The following is a 23,483-nucleotide window of genomic DNA, read 5'->3' on the forward strand; positions in this document are numbered from 1 at the left end:
TATATAAAATGAGAGAGAAAGACTTTCATACATGGAGAATAAAATTCCGGGCATCCAGGGGAACTTAGAGGAGATTAGAGAAGATGTTAACGGTTTAAAGAAAGACAATTTAATGTTAAAGTGGAAGCTTACTGATCTCGAGGATCGATCTCGCCGCTCGAATATCCGTATAGTTGGACTCCCGGAAGGGGTAGAGGAATCGGATTAAAATTCTGTGATGCATGGTTTAGAGAAAAATGTAAACACCTCTCCTAGTCAAAAACATTTTCTATAGAGTGGGCCCAATGGGTTCCTGGGAAGGCCCCCTACCTGGGGTGCCCACCAGAACCCTGTTGGTCAAATTTCTCCTGTCTTCGAATAGAGACATGATTCTGAGAGACACTAGAAAGAAATCTGACTTGATATACACTGCTCAAAAAAAATAAAGGGAACACTTAAAGAACACAAGGTAACTCCAAGTCAATCACACTTCTGTGAAATCACACTGTCCACTCAGGAAGAACACTGATTGAAAATCAATTTCACATGCTGTTGTGCAAATGGAACAGACAACAGGTGGAAATTATCGGCAATTAGCTAGACACCCCAATAAAGGAGTGGTTCTGCAGGTGGTGACCACAGGCCACTTCTCAGTTCCTATGCTTCCTGGCTGATGTTTTGGTCACTTTTGAATGCTGGCGGTGCTTTCACTCTAATGGTAGCATGAGACGGAGTCTACAACCCACACAAGTGGCTCCGGTAGTGCAGCGCATCCAGGATGGCACATCAATGCGAGCTGTGGCAAGAAGGTTTGCTGTGTCTGTCAGCGCAGTGTCCAGAGCAAGGAGACGCTACCAAGAGACAGGCCAGTACATCAGGAGACGTGGAGGAGGCCATAGGAGGGCAACATCCCAGCAGCAGGACTGCTACCTCCACCTTTGTGCAAGGAGGAGCAGGAGGAGCACTGCCAGAGCCCTGCAAAATGACCTCCAGCCGGCCACAAATGTGCATGTGTCCACTCAGACGATCAGAAGCAGACTCCATGAGGGTGGTATGAGGGCCCAACATCCACAGGTGGGGGTTGTGCTTACAGCCCAACACCGTGCAGGACATTTGGCATTTGCCAGAGAACACCAAGATTGGTAAATTCGCCACTGTCGCCCTGTGCTCTTCACAAATGAAAGCAGGTTCACACTGAGCACATGGGACAGAGTCTGGAGATGCCGTGGAAAACGTTCTGCTACCTGCAACATCCTCCAGCATGACCGGTTTGGCGGTTGGTCATTAATGGTGTGGGGTGGCATTTCTTTGGGGGGCCGCACAGCCCTCCATGTGCTTTCCAGAGGTAGCCTGACTGCCATTAGGTACCGAGATAAGATCCTCAGACCCCTTGTGAGACCATATGCTTGTTGAGGTTTGCCCTGGGTTCCTCCTAATATAAGACAATGCTAGACCTCATGTGGCTGGAGTGTGTCAGCAGTTCCTGCAAAAAGAAGGCATTGATGCTATGGACTGGCCCACTCGTTCCCCAGACCTGAATCCGATTAAGCACTTCTGGGACAGTATGTCTCAAAAAAATGCCTCTTTTTTTGCAAAGATTAAGTACTCATTGCTGTTTTCCTCTAGATTCTAGGCTCTTCTGGCCAGAAGAATTAGCGGGGCTACTTCCAGAGCCAGGGTTTTTTGGGTGTTTTATTTATTTTTTTTTCATCTCTTTCTCTCTCTCTCTCTCTTTCTCTCTCACTCCTCCTCTTGAAAAAGGATGACTAAAATACTAACATGGAACGTCAGAGGACTTGGAAATCGAAATCAAAACAAGAGAGTAGCAATTCTTGACCAAATTAAAGTCCAACTTCCCTCAATAGTAACCCTAACAGAAACTCACTTGACCTCAGACCTGATAAGTAGGGTTAGTAGGAAATGGGCAACCAATACATACCATTCTACACTTTCATCATATGAGGTGGGAGTATCGGTGTTTATACACAATAAAATATCATTTGTTGAGGAAAGAAAGAAAATAGATGAACGAGGAAGGTATGTTTTTCTGCATGGGCACTTGGAAGGGAAGGAATTAATTTTGGCCTTTGTGTATATAGCTCCTCCCTTTTCTCTTAAAATTTTATTGAAGCTGTTGAAATTCACTGAAATGAATCCTGATCTTCCATTAATTATTAACAGGGATTTCAATGCTGTTATGGACCCCAAATTGGATAGGAGGTCTATGTCTGTTATGCCTCCACTAGGTAAAACTTTGTTATTAAAATTTGCTCAGGAATTAGGATGGGTAGATGTGTGGAGGTCACTTCATGGCCCAAAAATTGTTTCTCATGTTTTAGTACATCCCATAGAGCTTCATCTAGAATAGATTTGTGTCTTGCTAATTCTCATACATTATCATTCATTACAAAAATGGAGTATGAGATTAAAACTATTTCAGATCATACACCGATGGTTATCGGATTATAACTAGAGAATAACGTGAGTGGCAAAGTGAGGTCCATAATGTTAAATCCATACTGGTTTATATTACTAGATAAGGATGAATTTATTAAATCAGAAATATTCAAATTATTAATAAATAAAGGGCCAGCATCAATTCACATGGTTTGGGACTCCCTTAAGGGGTAATCCGGTGGAATTTTTTTTTTAAATCAACTGGTGCCAGAAAGTTAAACAGATTTGTAAATGACTTCTATTAAAAAATTTTTGTCCTTCCAGTAATTATTAGCAGCTGTATGCTACTGAAGAAATTCTTTTCTTTTTGAATTTCTTTTTTGTCTTGTCCACAGTGCTCTCTGCTGACACCTGATGCCCGTATCAGGAACTGCCCAGAGCAGGAGAAAATCCCCAAAGCAAACCTATGCTGCTTTGGACAGTTCCTGACATGGACACATGTGTCAGCAGAAAGCACTGTGGACAAGACATAAAAGAAATTCAAAAAGAAATGAATTTCCTCTGTAGCATACAGCTGCTAATAAGTACTGGAAGGATTAAGGTTTTTAAATAGAATTAATTTACCAATCTGTTTAACTTTCTGGCACCAGTGCATTTAAAAAAAAATAAAAGTTTTTCACCGGAGTACCCCTTTGAGGCCTTTATACAAGGAGTATTATATAAAGAAATAGTCAAAAAGAATTTTAGTTTTTTAGGGAGACAGAAAATTCACTAAAAGTCAAGATCAAAAACTTTAAAAATAGAATATATAAATAATCTAGGGCCTAGTAAGATTTAGCAAATTATATCAATGAGAAGACTCAAAAAATTGATTTTTTTATGCTTACCATAAAATATCGTTCTCGGAGGATCCATTGGGGGACACAGACCACAGGGATATGCTGCTGTCACTAGGAGGCTTGACACTATGGCAACAAGAAAAGTTGGCCCCTCCCAGCAGGATATACCTGCCTACAGGCACCTGAGCTAATCAGTTTTAGTCCCAGAGCAGTAGGAGAGGACCGACAGGTCAGGAAAAAACCACGAACTGTCCGAGAAACCAGAATAAAAACTAACTGAATACACCCTCGGACAGGTAACTGAACCAGGAACACCAGAGAAAAGAAGGGTGGGTGCTCTGTCCCCAATGGATCCTCCAAGAAAGAGATTTTACGGTAAGCATAAAAATTCTCCTTTTCTCTATTGGCTCTATTGGGGGACACAGACCATTGGATGTACCAAAGCAGACCCTAGGGTGGGCAAAGGAAAATCAGTCAGGTGGACGGCTGGACCACCACCGCCTGCAACACCTTACTGCCCAGACTAGCATCAGCGGATGCAAAGGTATGAACCTGGTAGAACCTTGTGAAAGTGTGTAAAGACGACCATATGGCCGCTCTACAGATCTGTGAGGCCGAAGCCTTATTGCGGAGAGCCCAGGATGCCCCGACAGAACGAGTGGAATGAGCAGAAACCCTGAAGGGTGGGGTCTTCCCCTTGCAATGGTAAGCTTCCGAAATAGCAGATCGGATCCACCGAGAAATGGTGGCCTTTGAAGCAGGTTGTCCTTTACAACGACCTTCCATAAGAACAAAAAAGGAGTCACACTGTCGAAAAGAAGAAGTGACTGAGAGATAGGTCCAAACAGCCCTCACCACATCAAGTTTGTGGAGCAAATGTTCCTTGGGATGAGAGGGAGCCGGACAAAAGGACGACAGGACGATGTCCTCATTGAGATGAAAAACAGAAACAACTTTTGGTAAAAAGGACGGAACCCGACAGAAAACAACTTTGTCCTGGTGTACAATCAGGAAAGGAGAACGACAGGAGAGAGCTGCCAGCTCTGCAACTCTCTTAATAGAGGTAATAGCAATAAGGAATGCCACCTTCCAAGAAAGGAGGCGAAGAGGAATGTCGCTGAGGGGTTCAAAGGGAGTACCCTGCAGGGCACCAAGAACTAAGCTCAAGTCCCAAGGAGGTGTAGGGGACCTGTAAGGAGGGGCCGCGTGGGCCACTCCCTGAAGAAAAGTCCAGATATGGGGATCCAACGCTAGAGGACGTTGAAAAAGAATGGAAAGGGCCGAAACTTGACCCTTAAGGAAACTGATAGCTAACTGTTGTTCTAGCCCCGACTGCAATAAGGAAAGAAGTCGAGGGAGAGAGAATGTAACAGGAGAAAAGGAGTGAGATTCACACCAACGAAAATAAGACCGCCAAGTACGGTGGTAAATCTTCACAGAAGAAGGCTTTCGTGCCCTGAACATAGTGCGAATCACCTGGGGAGAGAAACCCCGAGCCCTCAGAACCGCGGTCTCAACTGCCACGCCGTCAAATGCAACGACAGTAAATTGGGGTGGCAAAGGGGACCTTGAGAGAGTAGGTCTGGACGAAGGAGGAGGCGCAGCGGAACTTCATCCAGAAGCCGGATCACAACGGCGTACCACACCCTCCTGGGCCAGTCCGGAGCTACGAGAACGGCGGGAACTCCCAATGGCATAGGCAGAGATAGATTGCCCTCAGTTCCAATATGAGCCTTCTTGTCCCGCGAGGGCGCCTGTCTGGATGCCCTACTGGAACCAAACGCCTGAAAGGACCGAAAGGAAGTTGACTTTCGACGAGAAGTAGTACTGCAGGCCTAATTTTTGAGGTAACAGAGAACTTTCACCACCCGTCGCCTCTGAGATGATATCATCGCGGCGTTTACCAAACAGTCGAGAATCGGTAAAAGGAAGTTCCATCAGAGATTTCTTGGAAGCGACATCCGCGTTCCAGGCCTTGAGCCACATGGAACGACGAAGAGCCACCAAGTTACCTGTGGCAAAGGCCGCACAATAGGCTGACTGTATGGAAGCAGTACACAGATAGTCTCCAGCCTTAGAGAGTTGGAGAGCCAGATCAGCCAATTCCTCCACAGGGGATCCGGAAAGAATACCCTGGCGGAGCTGAGAAGCCCAGAATGAAAGAGCTTTAGACACCCAGGCAGAAGCAAAAGCAGGAAGAAGTGAAGAGCCTGCTGCTTCAAATGCGAATTTAGCCAGGGTCTCTACCCTCTTGTCTGCTGGATCCTTGAAGGAAGCCGCATCTGCCAAAGGTAGAGTAGTAGCTTTTGATAGGCAGGAGACCGGTGGGTCTACTGTGGGAGGGGAGGGCCACCGAGCAATAAGATCCCTGGCAAAGGGAAATTGTGCCTGAACCTTCTTAGTTTCTTGAAACTGCTTGTCAGGATGCTTCCAGGCAGACTCCAGCAAGGCATTAAATTCAGCATGAGAGCTGAAAACCTTGGGTGCAGGTCGGGAACGGTGAAAGGAAACTTCTGGAGCTACGTCTGAAGTTCCTGGGTCCTCCAGATGAAAGGTATCCCTTATGGCCGAGACCAAGGTGTCCGCCAGGCCGGTCGTATCCGTTTGATCCTCTGAGTCAGAGGCAGAAACCTCATCTTCCAGTTTCCCAGGAGAGTGGGAACGGGTGGAGGCAGCCCTAGATGAGGGAGAAACTGACCTGGTGCGCTGGTGTGGAGAGCCAGAGCAGCGACCAGAGTAGCGACCCTTGGAAGAGGGGCGTCTACGGGAAGTTGAAACAGATGAGCAATATCTATGAGGGGAGCGCCTACATCTGCTAGCAGACTCCGGATTTAAGTCAGAAGGGCTACCCCTAGTACGCTTGTGAGAGCGCTTAGCATAGGGAGAGTGGAAGCAGGTCTCTCTGGAAGTATGACGTAAGGAGGACCTCTCCAAGGCAGTCACCACGGAACGGGAGACCTGAACCAAGTCGGAAATAGACTGGGAGAGAGAAGACATCCATTCCGGAGGGACGGCAGAGCCCACAGGGTCTGGAGGGGAATCCTGAGTAGAAATACCAGGAGGGTCAGGGGGTGCAATGGTCCAAGCGGAACAAGTGGATTCAGCAGAACCAGACATTTTAGCATTGCAGCCCTTGCAAGTATAATAGGTTACCAGGGTCCCAGTTAACTGCTTAGAGGGAGAAACAGTTCTGGACTCGGACGTAAAATTGAAACAGCCTCATCCGGCATCTGTGTCCCCAACAGGGCAGCTGCTGTGAGGAGAACTTCAGTCAGCAGCTGAGAGAGAGAGAGAGGCAGGAGAGGAGAATGCAGGACCAATGAGAAGAGAGAGGCCAGATTAGACTAGTGCACCTCTGATTGGTCCTAGAAGCCCCTCTGCGCACGCACTGCGCTAATTGGCAGAAGAACAGACAACTAATTTGCGCGCCTGTACCTCATAGGGAATGATCCCAGCCGGCCGCGGTTGGACGGGGCTAAAGACCGGCAATGGTCGGTTATAATGGCGCCCGCTCTCAACCCCCGTCGCATATGCAAGTGTAAGAGGAAGGGAGCGGGTAAACATGCCGCCGCCGGCGCTCAGCTGCTGACGAGAGGAGGGAACTGTGCTCCGGACGCATCAACACATGATGCGGCCGAAGCCGAAACTGGCGCTTGTATGAGAGCGGGGAAGGTAGAGTCGGCAGCATGCCGCTGCTGAGAGAAAACAAACTGCATGTCCTTAAACACCGGCACCTGAACAAACAGGCGCAGAGACAGTCCTACACCACTGAGCTCCCATAGACATGAATGGAGGGGGAGTGGCGTGACGTCTTGTCCCCAAAGGTTTCCGAAACTGGAGACGCAGCTCCCGCATAGAATGCGGGTGCTGCAGGGAGATCATGGGGGGTCCCAGCAGTGGGCCCCCCCGCGATCAGACATCTTATCCCCTATCTTTTGGATAGGGGATAAAATGTTTTTGCCCGGAATACCCCTTTAACCAAGTGATTCTGGGGGATATGGTGTCTACTCCCAACACACATCTTTTGATTAAGTTGTATGTATGTGCAAAAAATTTGATTTTGCGGGTATGGAGTTCTGAGAAAGTTCCTCTTTTTGGGGCGTGGTATAACTTAGTACAAAAGATCAAAAAGTATGAATTTGGTGTTGCCAGAAAATCAGAAGCAGGTCTAAAGAAAGTTGAAAAGATCTGGAAAGGATGAAGAAAAAGTTCAACCAGCTCACCCCGCCCGGACAGCCAGAGCACGGATCCAGGTGCTGGACAACAACGATACACGTAGAAAAGAAGGACTGGGATCCAGCTCTTGATGCATATAAAAACTGATTTATTCAGCAGACATGGTAAGGAACAGAAGGGTACCCTTCTGTTCCTTACCATGTCTGCTGAATAAATCAGTTTTTATATGCATCAAGAGCTGGATCCCAGTCCTTCTTTTCGATCTGGAAAGGATGGGTTTAAAAATAAAATACAATTTTTTTTTCTTGGCTCTGAAAGGGGGTTTGGGGTGGGAGGAGTGGCACTGTTGTACTATTTTGTAATATTTTGTGTTAGAATGGATTATGTCTTTTATATGTGGAGGGGGGGATAAAAAACACAATGGGCCTCATTTACTAAGGCTTTTCAGAGTAGATTTTTTAGTTTTTTTTTTGTGTCGCATGTGTCATGCGCCAGAATTTCTGACAAAATTAGCAAAAAACCCTACTAACTCTCCACTTTACTCAGAAAACCCTACAAAGGGGTGTGGTCTTCAGAGAAAAGGGGCGTGTTTCCAAAAAAATAAGCTACATTATTTAAATAAAAAAAACTACAAATTTACTTTTTTTTTTTTTTTTTAACATTGTCTTAGCCATAATTTGTATTGCAGGTCTCGATGTACTAGACCATAGTTTACAGCAGTACCAGAACTAAAAGGCTGTCACTTGGAGAAGACATAGTGGGGTAAATTGATCAACTGGAGGTCAGTTGAAAGACTGAGCCACTGCTGCCTGCAAGACCTTGCAATAGAGGACCACATCCGTTGATAGAAACGTGAAAAGGTGTGCAGAAAGGACCAAGAGTGCGCTTGCACACCTGCAGAGCCAAAGCATGGTTACGAACAACGAAGCCCCCACAGACTGAAATGGAAGAACCTTCCCTTTGTACACCTCTTGTTAACGAAACTATACTAAAAAATGAACAAACCTGAGTTTGCCTTCTACTGACATTAAGATTAAACTGATTAGCTCAGTTCCATTTGGTTGGTATATCTTGCCAGGGGGGACCAGACTTTTACTTCAACATCATATAACTATGGTTCCTGTGTCCCCCAATGAAGCGACTGAGAAATGTGTGTTAATAACACTTAGGCCTAGCCTCTGTAAAAAGATGGGCAAATAAACATCTCATTTCTTAATAAACTAAAATACACTATTTAATATAGACGTAAAAAAGAAATATTGATGGCACTCACCTATTAAAATGTGTACTTTATTGCTTCACTTTAAAAGGATGCTGGCTCGTGGCTGGACAGGAACAAAAACCGGCGGGTTTTGTTCCTGTCCAGCCACGAGCCAGCATCCTTTTAAAATGAAGCAATAAAGTATACATTTTAATAGGCGAGTGACATCAATATTTCTTTTTTACGTCTATTTAATGAAAGCTATTTTTATACTGAATACTGACCACCCCTATTGGTTTTTCTCCCTGGCTCTCTCCCCCACTCACTAGGTAATTTTTACCGTTGTATGGGCTGTTTTTTGTACCGAATTGGTGGTGCCACCCCACTATTTCTCATTATATATACTATTTAATATGAACCATTAACTATTTTAATCTCAAATTTATATTAAAAACTGTCCTTAGCTTTAGAAATCAGAGCTAGGACTTAAAATTAAAATATGATTTAAACAAAAAATGGTTTACATTTAGATCCAACCCAAACTGTGCATCCCTCATTCTTTATATAAAGAATGAAGTGGCAGAGACTCTAAGGATTGTAAGTGTTCAGGGTTTTCTGTTGGTAACAATTTTGCATGTTTTATGCCACCATATCTTTTTGTACTTTTTGCAAGCACTGAATTTTATGTATTAGAGTGTAAAAATGTCAAAAGTATGATCTTTGTATGCTCTAAACAATCCATAGCATGTCAAAGAGTTAAATTTTATAATCCTCCCAGTTCACTGCCCCATCATGATAAACCACCCCCTGCCTTTATTTTTATTATTTGTTAGTTTTCTACCTTGATATTGCTCTGTATTTTCTGCTCAGTCTCAGTCAGATTCACAGACTGGAAAGGGGTGTTACCCAGCAGGCGGTGACATTATCTGAAGCCATACAGGGGAGAACTTCCTCCCTCACTCTGCTACACACAGCCCAGAGCAGTTCAATGTGTGAGAGGAGCTATGATTGGCTAAGGCTGCACACACAACCCTCAGCACTCAAGACTGCATTTCCTGGTTTTGGACTTTTGCCAGGCCAGCATGAGTCCAAAATCTGTGCAAGAGATAGGGGAAATATGCTCTAGACAAGTAGGGAGACACCTAGTGGCAGCTATTTTAAACACAAATAAAACATGGAAAACTAAATTTTTTTTAAACAAAGTACATTAGAAAGATTTTTTTAATTTACCATAAGGAGTGCAATAGCAAAAATTTTTAATGAGAGTGCCCATTTAAGCCATTTACTGCTGGAAATCAGAGTATGTATCTATGTTTTGGTCACCTTTATATCCAGAACTAAGTTGACTGTGTTAGCAAGGTGTGTAGACTTCACAGGCTGGGATGTGTATATGTGAAAGTAGCATACCAGTACATTTATGGCACTGTACGAGAATTTCTTTTTGACTATATTTCATATATGCAGTGCATTAAAGGGTCAAACTGGACCTGTTAGTCAGGAGGGTCTAAATGTTTTATGAAAAATGAATGTTAAAGGGGTACTCCGTTGAAAAACTTTTTTTTTTATATCAACTGGTGCAAGAAAGTTAAACAGATTTGTAAATTACTTCTATTAAAAAATCTTAATCCTTCCTGTACTTATTAGCTGCTGAATACTACAGCGGAAATTCTTTTCTTTTTGAAACACAGAGCTGTCTGCTGACATCATGAGCACAGTGCTCTCTGCTGACACCTCTGTCCATTTTAGGAACTGTCCAGAACAGCATATGTTTGCTATGGGGATTTCCTTTTACTCTGGACAGTTCCTAAAATGGACAGAGATGTCAGCAGAGAGCACTGTGCTCATGATGTCAGCAGACAGCTCTGTGTTTCAAACGGAAAATAATTTCCACTGTAGTATTCAGCAGCTAATAAGTACAGGAAGGATTAAGATTTTTTAATAGAAGTAATTTACAAATCTGTTTAACTTTCTGGCACCAGTTGATTTAAAAAAAAAAAGTTTTTCACCAGAGTACCCTTTTAACTTGGCAATAACAGTATTGTTGGCTAGAAGCTTATCCACCCACCAGCCAGTGTATCTGAGTGAAAGAAAAGTAATTTGTCCATAAAGAGTAAAGCTGTTGAGATAATTTCTCTTAGATTCTCATAGATGTCATATTTATGGAGAAACTCTTTTACTTACGTGCGCTGTAGAAGCAGGCAATATTCTACCATGACCGGCACAGTGTCCTGGAAAGAAAAAAAAAAATTTGTTTTTTAGCTTATATTTCAAGAATTTGAAGCCGCTACTTGAATTTTTATTAAGTTACTCAAACAAAGAAAGAAACAATTGTTAACAGCTGGAAAACACATAATTCTGCTGGAGCTTTGGAGGTCTGTGGCTGTATAGGATGGTTCCAAGTAGCTGCTAATGGATGTTATGACTAGCCATGGTGGGGGGGACATAGTCTCCTTTAGACCAAACGAGAAATTTGTAATGCATGTTGTAAACTAAAGGCAGTCTAGATAATACAGTAAGGGGATGAATAAGAGATAAAGCCTTTTATTTGCAACATCAAATCCTTGAAGTCACAGTGATGAAATCAGAAAGTGCTAACTGCTGATCTAAACAATAGACTGTTTCAAAATTGGTGCAAAGAATTTTTTTAATATATTTTTTAGAAAAAAAAAAGTTGCTGAAAATAAGGGATGGAATCTGGTTTGATACTATGTGATCTAAAGTGCTCAGGCCAATCATCTACTTGCATGCTTCAACTGAAAAGAAAAAGGAATAATATTTTCTTACTGAGAGCAAAAGTAGAATGCTTACATTAAAGGAGATATCCAGCATTGAAAAATCTAAAGAAAAGTACCGTATTTTTCGCCGTATAAGACTCACTTTTTCTTCCCCAAAACTGGGGGGAAAAAGTCGGTGCGTCTTATACGGTGAATACATCCCTATCGCGGCGGTCCCTGCGGCCATCAACGGCCGGGACCCGCGGCTAATACAGGACATCACTGATCGTGGTGATGCCCTGTATTAACCCTTCAGATGCGGCAATCAAAGCTGACCGCCGCGTCTGAAGGGAAAGTGACACTAACCGGCTGTTCAGTCGGGCTGTTCGGGACTGCCGAGATTTCACCGCGGCGGTCCCGAACAGCCCGACTGAATAGCCGGGTTAGTGCTTACAGGACACCGGGAGGGACCTTACCTGCCTCCTGTGTCTTCTCCGTTCAGGGATCCCCTGTATGGCCGGCGCTCTCCTTCCTCGTCATCACGTCGTCGCGTACGTACATCGGCGTGCGTAACGACGTGATGACGGCGACGGAGAGCGAGGATACCCGGCCGGCAGCAGAGACGTTCCGGAGCGACGGGGACAATGCGACAGCGATGGAGCGACATCCAGGGCAGCGGTGACGGGTCCGGAGCGGCGGGGACACGTGAGTATTAAATCCTATGCAGTGGTCTTCAATCTGCGGACCTCCAGATGTTGCAAAACTACAACTACCAGCATGCCCGGACAGCCAACGGCTGTCCGGGCATGCTGGGAGTTATAGTTTTGCAACATCTGGAGGTCCGCAGGTTGAAGACCACTATTGGGTTCAAAATCTTAAATTTTTTAGATTTTGCAGCTAAAAATAGGGTGCGTCTTATACGCCGGTGCGTCCTATAGGGCGAAAAATATGGTACTTGCCATACTGTTGCACATGCTCCCATCATTTGTCCGCCATGTCTGAAATTTTTTTATCTGTTCGCCCGTTATCAGCCTGTAGATTTCCCTGTACATCCTGGTTATGGGTGCAATGAGGGTAAACCTATCAACTACATCTCCCGGCAGGCAGCGCGCATTATAGAGGAAATAACATGGCCGTGCACAGCTATAATCACCGCTTCTAATTTCAATAATGTACGCCCCACAGCAGATTACAAACACGCCTTGCTGTGCTTGCACTCTCCCCCTCTACTCACAGCTCCCAGTGCTCGGACCGAGGCTGCACTGTGCTTGTGCTTGGCAGGCAGAGTGATTGGCTGGAGGGGGCAGCGCAGCAGAGCCAATCTCCACTGCGCACACACACACAGGGGGATGATGAATATTCATTAGATGGGCATGTCCAGAGCATGGACAGGGTGGGCGGCTCGGCAGGCTTCCATGACGCGCTGACCACAAAATGGCCGCAGGGGCTTGCAATACGGTGGTCGACTGTCGGGATTCTCCATAGAACTACTGAATTTCTGCTCGGGCAGAAACAGGAGCAGAACGCTGTTTTCCCTTGCAGATCGGTTATGTAAGTAATAGCCAATGTTATATAACTTTTGTATGCAGAGTTAACTACACACAATTTTTTAATACTGGACTACTCCTTTAACAAACTGCTAGCCCGGAGTTCTACCTACCTAGTCAAAAAGATATTTCACATAACAGTGTTAATGTGTAGCTTAGGTTGAATACACATCACATTTTTAATGCAAGTTTTTCATACTGATAAAAAAACGTAGACAAACATATACACATGGACTTTTTTTATTGAGTATATTGAAGATACACACCAGCAATTTTTTAATGCCTATATCATGCACACTCACCATCACTAGTCCTTGCACCATTTGCTTTATTCCAGCACAGCTGCATCTATTTTATTACTCTTATTTGGTCACATGATCACATTCCTAACTCTTTAAATCTTCCAGTGCCTAATGGTTACAATAGGATTTTAGACTTTGACTTCCTGTGGACTACGCGATGACATCATCACCTACCAGATCTCCTTCTACTAACTCCCAGACTCCTCCCCACCCTTCCCAATTCCAACTGCTATATCTATGGGATTAGGGTAGTTATACATCTGTGTTCACACATGCCTTGAACTTCTTGCTGCTTTTTTTTCAGTTTTTGCTGTGATTTACCCCAAAATGGACATTGTGCTGCAATTGTGGAAAATATGGTAAAAAAAATTCATTTGTACCATGATTTTAGAAAATCAGAGCAAATACAGATTAAATGCAGTAAAATTCAAAGTGTGAAAAAGCCTAAAGACATCAAATCTTCATAAAACTCCTCAATTGTGATTATAGGTCAAATCACTTTCTCCTTTTGCCAATACTGTATTTCTCTAAAAAACTCATTTTGAGTAAGAAAAGAAAACTGGAAGTAAATTGCACAGTGTAAACTGACACCAACTCACTTATGAATCTAATGAGTTCACCTTGGTGAATAGAGATATAGGTTGGAATTGATGGACTCTTTCTTCAACCTTATAAACTACCGTATATACTCGAGTATAGGCCGAGTTTTTCAGCACGATTTTTCGTGCTGAAAACACCCCCCTCGGCTTATACTCGAGTGAACTCCCCCACCCGCAGTGGTCTTCAACCTGCGGACCTCCAGAGGTTTCAAAACTACAACTCCCAGCAAGCCCGGGCAGCCATCGGCTGTCCGGGCTTGCTGGGAGTTGTAGTTTTGAAACCTCCGGAGGTCCGCAGGTTGAAGACCACTGCGGCCTTCAACATCATCCAGCCCCCTCTCACCCCCTTTAGTTCTGAGTACTCACCTCCACTCGGCGCTGGTCCGGTCCTGCAGGACTGTCCGGTGAGGAGGTGGTCCGGTGGGATACTGGTTCCGGGCTGCTATCTTCACCGGGGAGGCCTCTTCTAAGCGCTTCGGGCCCGGCCTCAGAATAGTCACGTTGCCGTGACAACGACGCAGAGGTGCGTTCATTGCCAACGTACTTCTGCGTCATTGTCAAGGCAACGCCTCTATTCCGGGCCGGAAGCGCGGAGAAGAGGCGCCCCCGGTGAAGATAGCAGCCCGGACCACCTCCCCACCGGACAGCCCTGCAGGACCGGACCAGCGCCGAGCGGAGGTGAGTACTCAGAACTAAAGGGGGTGAGAGGGGGGCTGGATGATGTTGAAGGCCGCAGTGGTCTTCAACCTGCGGACCTCCGGAGGTTTCAAAACTACAACTCCCAGCAAGCCCGGACAGCCGATGGCTGCCCGGGCTTGCTGGGAGTTGTAGTTTTGAAACCTCTGGAGGTCCGCAGGTTGAAGACCACTGAGGGCGAATGATGAGAAGAGGATGATGAAGGGGGGGTGTGGGGATGATGAAGGGGGGTGGGGATGATGAAGGGGGGGGTGTGGGATGATAAGGGGATGATGAAGGGGGGATGTGTGGGATGATAAGGGGATGATGAAGGGGGGATGTGCGGGATGATAAGGGGATGATGAAGGGGGGATGTGCGGGATGATAAGGGGATGATGAAGGGGGGATGTGTGGGATGATGACAAGGGGATGATGAAGGGGGGATGTGTGGGATGATAAGGGGATGATGAAGGGGGGATGTGTGGGATGATAAGGGGATGATGAAGGGGGGATGTGTGGGATGATGACAAGGGGATGATGATGAGGATGTTAATGACGGGTCTGGATGATGACAGGGGGGGGATGAGGTATTTCCCACCCTAGGCTTATACTCGAGTCAATAACTTTTTTTTTTCCTGGGATTTTGGGTTGAAATTAGGGGTCTCGGCTTATACTCGGGTCGGCTTATACTCGAGTATATACGGTATGTAAGGGTGATCTCAAGCACTAGCAGCCAGATGACATGACCAACTCAAATACCCCAGCCAAAGCCAAAAGCTTCATGGTAAACGTAGGGAGCATTACAGAACAAACATCATTGTCCGTGTGTAGACCAAAATAGAGCCTATCCAATGCATGTCACATCAGAAAAAAGAGATAAGAAAAACACATACACAAAGACCTCCGCATTATTCTTCAATAATAGCTTATGCTGTACTATATAACCAAAAGAAAACCCCAGAATGTTTCTTTAACCTGTTGCTAAACTTTTTACTTTGTAGGTGAAAAATTCATTGAAAACATTTTTCCTGTAAATTATTTTCCTTCTCAAAAGTTGTAGAATTCAATCTGAATCATGTTGATGCTCATGCCAGAAGAATAAATATGTTATACATACGTATATGTATGTATATTTACAGGAAAAATTTGAATATTGTGCAAAAGTTCATTTGTTTCAGTAATGCAACTTAAAAGGTGAAACTAATATATGAGAGAGACTCAATACATGCAAAGCAAGACAGGTCAAGCCCTGATTTGTCATAATTGTGATGATTATTACTTACAGCTCCTGAAAACCCCAAATCCACAATCTCAGAAAATTAGAATACTACTTGCAATCACGAAAACAAGGATTGTACATAGAACAATATTGGACCTCTGAAAAGTATAAGCATGCATTTGTACTCAGTACTTGGTTTGGGCCCCTTTTGCAGCAATTACTGCCTCAATGTGGTGTGGCATGGAAGCTATCAGCCTGTAGCAGTGCTGGGGTGTTATGGAAGACCAGAATGCTTCAATAGCGGCCTTCAGATCTTCTACATTGTTTGGTCACATGCATCTTTCTCTTTGCCATGCCCCATAGATTCTCTATGGGGGTTCAGGTCAGGAGAGTTTGCTGGCCAAACAAGCACAGTAATCCCATGGTCCTTGAACCAGGGTTTGGTGCTTTTGGCAGTGTGGGCAGGTCCCAAGTCTTGCTGGAAAATTAAGTCAGCATCCCCATAAAGCTCGGCTGCGGAAGGAAGCATAAAGTGCTCCAAGATCTCCTGGTAGACGGATGCATTGACACTGGACTTAATGAAGCACAATGGACCAACACCAGCAGATGAAATGGCTCTCCAAATATACACAGACTGTGAAAACTTCACACTGGACTTCAAGCATCTTGCAGTGAGTGCCTCTCCATTCTTCCTCCATACTATGGGTCCTTGGTTTCCAAATGAGATGCAAAACTTCCTCTTATCAGAAAAGAGGACTTTGGACCACTGAGCAACAGACCAGGTCTGTTTTTCTTTAGCCCAGTTAAGACGCTTCTGACGTTGTTTGTTGTTCAGGAGCGGCTTGACAAGAGGAATACGACATTTGAAGCCCATGTCTAGGATCCGTCTGTGTGTGGTGGCTCTTGATGCGCTGACTCCAGCCTCAGTCCACTCCTTGTGAAAGTCTCCAACACTTTTTAATGGCCTTTTCCTGACAATCCTCTCCAGGCTGCAGTCATCCCTGCTGCTTGTGTACATTTTTCTTTCACACTTTTCCCTTCCACTTTCTATTAATGTGCTTTGATACAGCACTTTGGGAACATCCTACTTTGTTTGCAATTACCCTTTGAAGCTTTCCCTCCTTATGGAGGGTATCAATGATGGTTTTCTGCACAACTGTCAGGTCAGCAGTCTTTCCCATGATTGTGATTGCTACTGAACCAGACTGAGAGATAATTTAAAGGCTCAGGAACCCCTTGGAGGGGTTATGGCTTAATTAGCTGATTACAGTGGGACACTTTGAGTCTGGAATATTGTACCTTTTCACACTATTCTAATTTTCTGAGATTGTGGATTTGGGGTTTTCATGAGCTGTAAGCCATAATCATCACAATTATGACAAATCACGGCTTGAACTATCTTGCTTTGCATGTATTGAGTCTCTCTCATATATTAGTTTCATCTTTTAAGTTGCATTACTGAAATAAATGAACAATATTCACATTTTTCAAGCATTACCTGTACATATGGAAATGTAAGGCTTTATGTTTTCACACATTTTCTATTGAGTGTAAGGTTAAAAAAAAAAAAAACAGTCCTAAATAAGGCAAAACGCAGTCAAAAGTATTCACTTTCACACCATGTTTTACCAATTAAATTCCATGGTTACATCAAACAGATATAAGCTCTATATCTGTTTAAACAGATAATATGTATAGGAAAAATGTAATGTGGCCAAGCACTATGGAATAGACCAGTCTAATGTCAAATACAATACTGATCTTTCTTCCTCTATTTACATAATATTCTACCTGGCCAATTGACCGTGGTATCCGCTTCTAGTCATCATGGTCCTCAAGAGAGAAACTATAATGCGATAAAATTCCAACATCACATTTTGTTTGGCCCTTTCATTTAGAGTACTGCTAAGGTTTAGGTCACTTGTGAAAGCAAGGGAAACAAAGAATGCAGCACCATTCTTGCCGTCTAATTAACAAACACCTCAAAAGAACCCAATAATAAGTTAAATGGGCACTATCACCAAAACTATATTTTTAAAAACAAAAGAGCCATAGAAAATTAGTATATGTCTAATACTATTTCATTATTTTTTCCACAGTTTCCCTTAGAAAACTGTTCCTATAAAAGTGGACACTAGAGGTCCTCATAGCATGTCCCCCACCACAGTTAGTCAGTCGGAGTAAAGGAAGTGAGGGGGAGGCTGTGTGTGCTCCCTGTGTGAAGATCTCCGAACACACAGAGAGCAGAGGAGAGCAGGCAGTGTTTGATTGGCTGAGAGGAGGCCACACCCCCTCACACCTCCCTAGCTCTCAGCAGCATCAAGTGAGAGAATGATTCAGTGCACAGCTCCATCCATAGCATAGAGGAGAAGAAGGGGCAGAAGTGTGACAGCATGTCCAGCCTTATACAGCAAAATGTACCCAAGTAGTAAGGAGATGGGGAGGGGGTTTGTTACAGTGTGTCAGACCAGTATTAAGGAGATTACATGAGGAGGACAGCTGACAGCTCAGTGACACACAGTGAGGGAGGAAGTTTAGTCATGTACAGTGAGGGCAAGAGAGGGACACACCCCCTGCCTGTGAGAAGATGAAAATTCAGTGTGATCTGATATAAGCTGATTGTAAAAGAAATACAGAAGCTAGACACATAAAAGTTATATGTACATGATCAGGATGAGGTACTGAGTAACATATAACTTTTTTTTCTTTTTTCTGTGATATGATAGGTATGCTTTAAGGTCTGTTGGGAGCTACTTAGATGAATTATATAACAAATCGGTACAGTGGATAATGGCTTTCATGATAAAACAAGGCCAGAGTGCAGATGTGAACAGAGCCAAAATCAAACATTACAAATTCCTAGACTAAGACCATAAATATTGGGGTTCTTAAATAAATTGTCGTGGAAAAGGAGATTTTTTTTTGTACTCACCATAAAATCTTTCTCGTAGCCTTAATTGGGGGACACCTATACTGATGGGTATATGCTCTTGCCACTAGGTGGCGCTGACACTAGGAAAAAAAAGTCGGCTCCTCCCTGGCACCAAGCAGAAGGAGAAGCCAACAAAGAAATATGTCCAAAGGACCCCAGAAAATAATCCCAGATAAAAAATGAAAAAAAAAAACCCGGAAAAGAGAATCCGGACAAAGAATGAAGAAATGGGTGGGTGCGGTGTCCCCCAATGAAGGCTGCGAGAAAGAGATTTTATGGTGAGTACAAAATAAATCTCCTTTTCTCAATCGCTCTTCATTGGGGGACACCTATACTGATGGAATGTACCAAAGCAGTTCCCTAGAGAGGGAAAAACAACCTACAGCAAAAGGGGAATCAGTCCAGAGAACAAACCCACTCGACCGTAAGGCCTGCGGACGAGATCCAGGGCCGAGACAACTAAGGTCCACAAACTGAGCTCCCGGAAGAATCCCCGTCCATGGAGAAGGACTAGGACGCTGTAGTGAATATAGGCTGAGGATATCATTTTTAGGAAAATATGGTGGATAATCTCTGGCTCCTGGCTGCCTAGGACCCTGTATGAAATGGAAATATCCTCTGGTCCTCTGATTATTTTCCTTTGTCTGTATACCCCCTGTACTGTTTTGTATTCTGTTGGTGGTTACTTTACATATCCCTTGACACCTAGCTGTGAGGAGCCTCAAGACAGCTTGTTTGCTGATTGGGTTAATCGCGCATATCCTGCCAGTTGTTGCCAACGTGAACAAACGGGTTACATATTACCTATAGTGAAATATGTCCCAGTTTTAGAAATATGTTTTCAGGGCTCCCCTTAGTAACCATAGATATATATCCCCCAGAATCATGATCCCCGAATATTAGGCTTTACTTAGAACCCAAACATGACCCCATTGTACCCATAGATTAAGCTGTATGTATCTCTAAGCTGTATGTATCCTATAACTATGTATAACCCCTTCATGGATCCTATCAAAATGTGCGTTATAATGTCACCATATCAATAAGGGTACTGCCATCTATGTCACATCGGTTGTGTATGATGTGAGTTATGATTTAGGAACTATCAATCTGTGTTTGAGAGGAGGTTGGGAGGCGGGATGATGTGGGCTGATCTAAGAAGAAGCTGGAGACCTCCCTTCTAACCCAACCCCCTGCTGCACCCATAAAAGTGGTGGGCCCACCCCATCTAGTTGTTACAAGTTTGGGGCCCATTCTGAATGGACTTGTGCCTTTATTTTCTTCCTTGACCCCAGGACGGATTAGGACTTTACTCCACAACATTAAGTATGGAACTTTTCTGATTTTTATCCCCTTTTATTTTATATAACTGTTTTGCACATTTTGTATGTCTATTTCTTTAACCATTTTTGTAACTAAGTACTGTACCTTTTATGTACATTAAAGCCATAACTTTAATGCATAGCCTTGTATGCTCTAACGAACCTATAGCCCTATAGCCTTATATAGATATATAAGTGTATGTGTGGCTCGTGCCGTTACCATAGTTTTGGTCTCATAGAGTGCATAGTGTGAGAATCTGTGCATGATTGGAGGCGTTCTATCGGCCTACTGATAGATGGTGGCAGCGTATTTGTGTGTGGGCGTGTAGACTGGTTTTGGGGTGTTTGTAACTCATTTTTAGGGCCTATTGTGATAGGTGTGAGTGAAAGTGAGTGTGGAAGCAGCGCACCCCTTTACTGTCACAGCCTAGGTCACGTGTGCAGGGAAGGCACGGGGACCTAAACACAGTGTGTATTTGAGTTGTGTCACTGGCTCAAGGGAGCAGAGAGTGAATGTGCCACGGTGGCAGCTTAGAGTTAGAATATTAGAGTAAATATTCTGCTGGGTTTTGTGTCTTTTAGTCCACTCACTCTTTTGCGAGAGGTGTGGACTTGTCTGTACGCCAGGTCGTGAGGGCTGTACGTGACAATTCCATATTGATACCGAACTTGTACGTGACAGACGCCAAAGAAGAGACCGTCCTATATAGAGACTCCAAAGCCACGGTCCATAACGTGAGACAAGAAAAGGTCGACTAGGAAGCCAAAAGGGCCAGAACCATCCCTGGAGGAGGTAGGAAATCAAGCCCAAGGAACACACACACAAAGAATGGAGGGGAACACCTCAACATGGTGTAACCCTGAACCAGAAGGGTGTCAACGGAGCCATTCTGGTCATTCCCTAAGGCAACAGAGCCTGCATCTGAATCACCCTGCACAGGAACCCAGGACAAGTACCTGGCAGCATGGGGAGGGAGGCTGAACTGACTGTTCCGCCACATCATGCCCCATGCCAGAACAGAGGAGTTCGACTGTCTAAACCTGTGGAAACAAGATCACAGGAAGGCCCGAGGCACACCCCACAGAAAAAAGGGAAGGTGGACTCTACACGTGCATAGTGGCCTAGCGTATGTAGGGACACAGACGTGGTTATCACACGATAGTAGAGGGGTACCAAGACTGCAGGCGTGAAAGAAACCGCAGACATTCAAAAGTCCGGCAGCATGGTGTCACAACCATGCCCCTAGGAGACCAACATTGCCCCTTAGAAAGGGGAACAGAGTGCTGCTCTTTCTGCGAAAGTCCATGGAACCTGCAGGAAACACTCACACCCCAGCTCCAAATGGTGCCACACACCATGACTGCTGTCGCAGACGCAAAGGATGAAGGATGTATGTGGAGCAGGAAAATGCAGAGATAGTCTGACCGGCAAGTATAAAAGATTCAATGAAACCCCAAGACACTCTTTGGAACTTCACCTGGAAAATTAGTCACCGGACTGTAACCGCGGGAGAGGCAAGAAAGGGGAAATTGACCTGGCAGAGTAGAAAACCATGGAGACACAGTCTGGCTATCTGGCATAGGGACCATGGCCACACCGGTTACAGTAGACGGAATCACACCGGAAGTTGGTTACCAGCCTTCAGCCTAGAGAGTGGCAGGCATGTAGGGAGGTACCTGGTAAAGGAGGGAACCCCGCAAACCAGTATGTGATGTATTGTATAGGGCCCATGGAGCAACATGGGGAGACTCACTCGAAACTACATCTTGGCAGTGGATAACCTGAACTAGTGTCCATGGCGTGGGAAGTGTATGGTAGTGGACCCGACATAGTAGTAGTAGACCATGTAGACAACCGTCAGGCTGACTGGTATAGGTTTCCTGAATGCTCAGGAACACTCCATTGAACCCCCCTACAGAAAGTGGGGTATTGGAGTACGACCGAACTAACGAGTGACCTGGCGGTGTAAGAGACCCAGCAGACGAAAGTCTGGCTGACTGTCATCAGTCCCGAGTACCGGCAGGGACCCTCAAACAGAGTCCTTATACCAGCAACGAGGTACGCGAGATCTGACAAAGCCAGCAGCAGCTCAGAGATGGGAGACTGACAACGAGGGAGACCATGCAGACAAGAGTCTGGCTGAACAAGTACACATGCAGGCGCTGGATAAAAGCGGACAGCCAGATAGGAGATCCCTGTGCCCCACTGCCGCATGTGGGAGGGAAGGCCTAGGGGCCCTAGATAGTATCCCCGCCACCTTGGGAGATTGGGGGAGGCTGAGGAGCCGTGGAATGCATGTACCCCGTCTAGAGTCCATAGGACACGCTGGGACACGTCTACGTACACCTCCACAGCAGTGGGGTACTGGAACACCAGCCTCAGATTAATCAACTTAGTGATGAAAGCCGTTTCGTCCAATGAAGACTACGAGAAAAAGATTTTACGGTGAGTACAAAAAAAATCTCCTTTTCTTAGTCACTCTTCATTGGGGGACACCTATACTGATGGGATGTACCAAAGCAGTCCCCAAAGGTGGGAATAACAACCACCAGAGAAAGGGAGACAGTCCGGTAACTGAACCCTATTCACCCGTAAGGTTCGCAGACGAAACCCGGGCCAATAGGCAACAGAGACCCAGAAACTGATTGTCCGGAAGGTCCCACCATCCAAGGAGATGGACTAGGACGCCAAGGAAGGGATTATCTGCTGAAGAGACTCAAACCTATGGTCAACATAGAAAGACAAAAAAAGGCTGTCTAGGAAGCCCGACAGCCGTAACTATCCTGGAAAGAGGTAAAAAACCGACACCCAGAAACACAGAACTGGACAAGATGAGAAAAGCATGTCCACATAGATGCCGAATTGGCCCGACTGGCGTAATCCGCCCTCCGTCCCAGGAATACATGGACCCCAAAGGAGGAGACGGAAGGTAACAAATGGGCAAAAAAAGGAACGGAAAGCCCTGAGAAGGAGCATCCCGGAATACCGGAGTGGCCGACATGAAGACTCCTAGAAGACTTGCAAACCCAGCACCGCAAAAACTCTACAGAAGACATACTTCTATGTCGGGACAAGAAAAAGGTGCAGTACAGAAAGACCGCCCCACAAATGGATCGCGGAGAAGTCTGGGTAGGAATGCTTCCATGCCCAAGACCACAACCATCACTAAGACCCTAAGAACTAGAAGGGCCAAGCTAGATAATAAGGCCAGCCACAGCAGCCTAGGAGGTCGCCCAATACAAGGAGTCTCCCCAGTACTCGCACAAGCCAGCGAAGAGGGAAGGAGCTCGGAAAACCAGCCTTGAACCCCCGTGGTCCGAGCAGACCAGAGTATTCCGAAGCAAAATACCGTCAGGACGGGAACAGAGAGGGAAACAAAGAGAACCCAGTCAGGACTCTCAGGATCTGGGTACCTGAAGGTTACTCCAGAAGACTGCTGTGTCAGAGTAGAGCAACTGACACTGTCAAAGGGAAGGATGAACACACCCCTCCTGGGAAATTGCACCAAGGAAGGAGAGCAATGGTAGGGCCCAAACAACAGACAGTGGCCAGACCTCGCTGAGCCATACATGATTGCATA

At 45.1% G+C, this 23,483-nt stretch overlaps 1 protein-coding gene across 5 annotated transcripts in view; it reads right to left on the bottom strand.

The window, feature by feature from the left end:
- Positions 1 to 23,483, bottom strand: part of VPS8 (VPS8 subunit of CORVET complex) — a 281,893-nt gene that overhangs the window by 186,231 nt on the left and 72,179 nt on the right. For all 5 annotated transcript variants that reach the window (XM_056535311.1, XM_056535309.1, XM_056535310.1 and 2 more), the window contains one exon: positions 10,774 to 10,820. In XM_056535311.1, the coding sequence (XP_056391286.1) occupies positions 10,774 to 10,820 (47 nt within the window). The remainder of the gene's footprint in view (positions 1 to 10,773; positions 10,821 to 23,483) is intronic.

This window comes from Hyla sarda, chromosome 8 (assembly GCF_029499605.1).
Source record: "Hyla sarda isolate aHylSar1 chromosome 8, aHylSar1.hap1, whole genome shotgun sequence".
In the NCBI taxonomy this organism is placed as follows: Eukaryota; Metazoa; Chordata; class Amphibia; order Anura; family Hylidae; genus Hyla; species Hyla sarda.